Below are 1,540 nucleotides of genomic sequence, written 5' to 3'. Positions count from 1 at the left end.
TAAGTCATCTCATTATCTAAATATAGAGCACCAATTATGTTTCCAGACAGATTAGTCATTGTTTATCAAAGACTGTGGAATAATTTGAGGGCTTTCCGCTTTTTTTTAGGAGATGAGTCTTTGTGGTTGAGCTGGAATGAATTGGTACAAATATGTACCTGGGTAGGGAGTGGGCGTCTGGGTGGCCGATGGGTGCTGTTTCAGAGCTCAATGCTGAGCCCAGATCAGCCTGAGGACTGAATGAGGTATTGATTGACGGAATGGCTCTTCTCACCAATCTGCCCCAGGTGGCGATGTTAATGTTCATCTGAGGGGCACGCAGGAACGTTTTACCTGAGAGGAACAAGGTTTATGTATGAGATGAAGAAAGCAGAAGCAAACTTCTGAACAGCAGATAATATTAGTTCCTAGTGTGCTATTTATGTAGGCACTCTATTAATGCACTGTAGACACAGTTGTTCCAAAAGGTCTAAGGTATCTTATTTTAGCAAAATTATGAGACAAGATAGCATTTATCCTTCATGGACAATGCAATCCCAGAATGCTCTGTGACAAGCTCAATGAGAAAGCAAAACCAGGATGGCTGAATATTTGTGAAAGACTATTCACACCAGGATGAATGTTCTGTGGGATAGAACAGTGTGATAAACATATTGCTACTTTTCTATGTGCCACCGACTGTCAGAAACTTAATTTACATGTTCATTCAGCCCATTTGTAGCTTTTTTTTTCCCTCCGCATTGCTCTGAACAGACAAATCACATGCAAAAACCAGACCAAATTTACGTGCCAGAACATGTGTTGACGTGACAGGCCTTGAGATAGCCTTATAACATTAAGCACAAGATAATTAATTGAGTGACTAACCAATGCAACCCAAGAAACAAGAATTAGACCAATAAACAAAACAACTGACAAAACTTATTGAGGAGGGAAAATAAAGCTCTCCGAGCTAACAGGGCAATGAGTTCACACAGTATATTCAAAAGATATATTTGTAACATCAACTCTTAACTGTCTGCAAACCATAGCTCTTTTGTGGAACACTTATCATGACAAACATCTGACTGATCAGACCGTTTACCTGTGATTACAGAGTGCCTGATTTGATACAGACTTGACAGAGTGTCTGTATTGCACCTGATCAGGTCTGAATGATCATGGAAGGTAAAATAATGATCACAACTATTACATCATTTTAATTAAGCATCCCAAGCCCATGCCAGTAATAAAAAAACAGCCCAAAGTAGTGCAATTACCATGTCCCAAATATAAAAATGCAATTTCCATCCCTAAAATACATATTTTACAGTCACTGTTATGCACATTTATCATAAACACAGCTCAAATGCTTCCTACTAGTGTGGCCCAAAACATTTAGCACAGTTTTATTACAGGTAGAATGCAAAATGTTTCAGTACAAGCATTTCAACCAGATGTAATTTATGCAATATTTTAAACTTTTAACCCACTGGAGAAAATCAACCCCATGGCAACAGTTTAAAAGCAGCCCAATTTCATGGAAAAAAACAACAACAAC

The 1,540-nt window shown here is 38.4% G+C and overlaps 1 protein-coding gene across 2 annotated transcripts in view; it reads right to left on the bottom strand.

Annotated features, from left to right (window-relative positions):
• The window catches only part of LOC107662805 (serine/threonine-protein kinase N2), a 29,437-nt gene that overhangs the window by 6,545 nt on the left and 21,352 nt on the right, over positions 1-1,540 (bottom strand). For both annotated transcript variants that reach the window (XM_016452917.1, XM_016452918.1), the window contains one exon: positions 159-333. In XM_016452917.1, coding sequence (XP_016308403.1) covers positions 159-333 — 175 coding nt within the window. The remainder of the gene's footprint in view (positions 1-158; positions 334-1,540) is intronic.

The sequence above is a fragment of the Sinocyclocheilus anshuiensis genome, unplaced genomic scaffold (assembly GCF_001515605.1).
Source record: "Sinocyclocheilus anshuiensis isolate Anshui unplaced genomic scaffold, SAMN03320099.WGS_v1.1 scaffold2121, whole genome shotgun sequence".
In the NCBI taxonomy this organism is placed as follows: Eukaryota; Metazoa; Chordata; class Actinopteri; order Cypriniformes; family Cyprinidae; genus Sinocyclocheilus; species Sinocyclocheilus anshuiensis.
The sequence above is the reverse complement of the archived record's forward strand: the minus strand, read 5'-3'. Positions and strand labels throughout refer to the sequence as shown.